Source organism: Dendroctonus ponderosae, unplaced genomic scaffold (assembly GCF_020466585.1).
Source record: "Dendroctonus ponderosae isolate FM_Combo_2020 unplaced genomic scaffold, Dpon_F_20191213v2 Dpon_F_20191213_10, whole genome shotgun sequence".
Classification (NCBI taxonomy): domain Eukaryota; kingdom Metazoa; phylum Arthropoda; class Insecta; order Coleoptera; family Curculionidae; genus Dendroctonus; species Dendroctonus ponderosae.
In genome coordinates this window covers 412,075-414,879 of record NW_026017111.1, presented here as the reverse complement: position 1 = coordinate 414,879, position 2,805 = coordinate 412,075, and the positions used below count along the sequence as shown (strand labels likewise).

General features: G+C 36.1%; 2 protein-coding genes across 2 annotated transcripts in view; both read left to right on the top strand.

Moving 5' to 3' along the window:
• Positions 1–2,042, top strand: part of LOC109537228 (UBX domain-containing protein 4) — a 4,242-nt gene extending 2,200 nt beyond the window's left edge. Inside the window, exon 8 of the mRNA XM_019903849.2 lies at positions 1,792–2,042. Coding sequence (XP_019759408.2) covers positions 1,792–1,927 — 136 coding nt within the window. The 3' untranslated portion in view covers positions 1,928–2,042. The remainder of the gene's footprint in view (positions 1–1,791) is intronic.
• Positions 2,043–2,432: 390 nt separating this feature from the next.
• Positions 2,433–2,805, top strand: part of LOC125502744 (glucose dehydrogenase [FAD, quinone]-like) — a 2,341-nt gene continuing 1,968 nt past the window's right edge. Inside the window, exon 1 of the mRNA XM_048661923.1 lies at positions 2,433–2,439. Within this exon, the coding sequence (XP_048517880.1) occupies positions 2,433–2,439 (7 nt within the window). The remainder of the gene's footprint in view (positions 2,440–2,805) is intronic.

The window sequence follows — 2,805 nt, the reverse complement described above, 5'->3', positions numbered from 1 at the left end:
TTCCTCACGTCTTTTATTACAGATTGATAAATAGTGCTCCTATTTCGCAATAAGAACGAATTATTTATCAAAAAGTAATCAAGGACTATCACCTAGAGGGTATCCTGCGACACACTTAGGCTCAAGCTGTAAGAGAAAATTCCAATTAGTAAAGAAATTAATTTGAAAAATTACCTTGACGTTTCGATAGCTATTTCCTGCTATCGTTATCAAAAGAACCTAAATGAACCTAAAAAAGGGTATGTTAATAAATTGTGTAACAATAGTAGGATAATACAGTATATGAAAATTCGCTCTGATTATTCGTCACCACAATTATTTTGATTGAGTAAAATTAGGGCGCTTTCTTTAATTTTACAAAATAAAAAAACAAAAACTTGATGAATTTTTATCTTATCTGAATAATAAAGAACCAACAATTAAATTTACTACTGAAAAAGAACAAAATCATCAAATTCCTTTTCTCGATATACTAATTCAGAAAAATTTAGACAATTTCGAAACCTTGGTCTATAGAAAACCTACTGATGCTAACCGATATTTGAATTTCGACTCAAATCACCCATTAATGGTTAAAAAAAGGTATCGTAAAAAGTCTATATGATAGAGCAAAAATAATTTGTAATCAATCTAATTTTTCCAAAGAAAATTAAAGAAAGCGCGCTAATTTTACTAAATCAAAATAATTGTGTTGCTTCATGTTCATTTAATTTAAGTCATACATGGTTACCTATGCTAAAATCTGAAGTAGACTAGAGAAACATACACTAAAATTAAATTTACACCAAAATTATTAACACATTTTTTGAGACGAAATACCCAACAAGAAGTTTGTAAAAAAATGAATCCGCCTCAACAATGTAGAACTTATCTACTGTCCTTATTGTGCCCGATAAAAATAGAGAAAGATCAGAGAGCAGACTTGACTTACAAATGAAGATTCACACCGAATGCTCTCTTCAAACCGCCAATAACATCTGATCAGGTCATCAGTCTCTTTTGCTTTCGCGGACAATCCCGCTTTCTGTTCCCAGAAGAAGTTTTCTTTTTGTAAAAAATAAAGACAATTTCTATCTATGCAAGGTGTACGAAAGTGATCTTGAAGTGAATCTCAACTAGAAGGTAAGAGAGTTCAGTTATCTTATCTCCGCTTGAAATGGTACATTTTGTACTTGAGCTGTGGCATTTGAGAGGCATTTTTGTACACCCTGCATTGCCTGTGTACCATTTTGAGCTAGAAGCGGCAGGATTGCAAGGGGTTTGATGCACTTTTCCAGGTCCAACTCAGTAGTGCAGGTGTCCAGCAAGTACGACCTGGAAAATCGGCTAAAGTCGGCTGGATCCAAGCTGGTGGTAATCGACTTCTTTGCCACCTGGTGCGGCCCGTGCAAGATGATTGCCCCCGAGTTGGAGCGCATGGCTAGGGACTTTCCGAATGTGGTGTTTTTGAAGGTGGATGTTGATCAGAATGGGGACGTTTCCAGGAGTTATGGGGTGTCCGCAATGCCCACGTTTGTGTTCCTGAAGAACCGCCGGGAGGTCTCCCGGCTTCAAGGAGCGGATTCCTACTCACTGCGCTCCACAATACAACGATACAGATAAACCGGCCAACCCTAAGCAGCTCAAGCGAGTGGAGGAATTGAACTATTTTGAGTTAGACATAGAATAAAATTGTCATTGTTTTTGAGCTGCTTAATAGACCAAATAATTTACCCAGAAAAGTGTTTCATTTTCCTGTTAGGGATTTTTTCCAGTTGAAAAGGGAGTTTTTATTTTGATCGATTTTTCCAGCAAACCGGATAAGCCCGACCAAAAACCGCCCGCTAGACCCATCAAAAGAGATGGCAATATTCGGCGACTAGCAGACATGAAGGATGATGATGATGAGAATAACACTTGGAATGGAAACTCCACGCAGCAGATGTAGGAAATGTTGTTTTACTTGAAAATTTTATGTTATAGCTAGAGGCTCAATGAGCTGCTGGCGATAAAGTTGGTTTAGATGATAGGTTTTACACAATAAATTGCTTCTTTTTGCTTAATTTACTTGAAATTCCATTAGAACCAGCAACAAAGCGCAACATTATTTCCTTCTTGGAAATATTTAGAAATAGTCCTGAGGAAGAATTAGCTGGACATTTCTTGCTTCTTCAGTGATACATTTTTTTGCGCTCAGTTTCATCCATCCAATACCTTTCCCATTACGTATTCAGCTTCAATTTGAGAATTTCTAGAAGAAACCTTAGCGTGAGCGCTAATCAAATGAATCTTCCGTGAACGAGTGGATAAATAGTCAAGTTTCCATCTTCCCCCGGATTTGGATAAACTGATGCGTAAAACGGTCAAGCACATCGAAGACCGAAAAAACAATGAATGGCGAAAGTTTTCATATTTTCCTGTGTTAAAAATTTAATTCCTAAAATCTTGAGTTCATGAAAGGCAAGAAACAATGGCATTAATTATTATGTAAAACGAGCTTGAAAAATCTGAAAATTTGAACTTTCTTCATTATAGACTGGTTTTTTCGTTACTAAATCTATAAATGTGGTTGTTTTCATCGGAACAAAAGTTCATTTTTAATTGCAAACAGAGACTCTCCTGAAGAAAAAAAACACTCCTGAAGATGGAAGTTTGAAACTCAGCAGTAATAAGGTGAAACAATCTCTAACGAATGATGAAACGAGAAAAATCCCCATTTTTTTCGTATACGGAAAAAATTATTTGCAAAACTATGGGCGTCTGAATGGATGATTTCTAGATAGCAAAGATTAAACGCTCAAATTTACGAGAAATCATTAAAGTGCA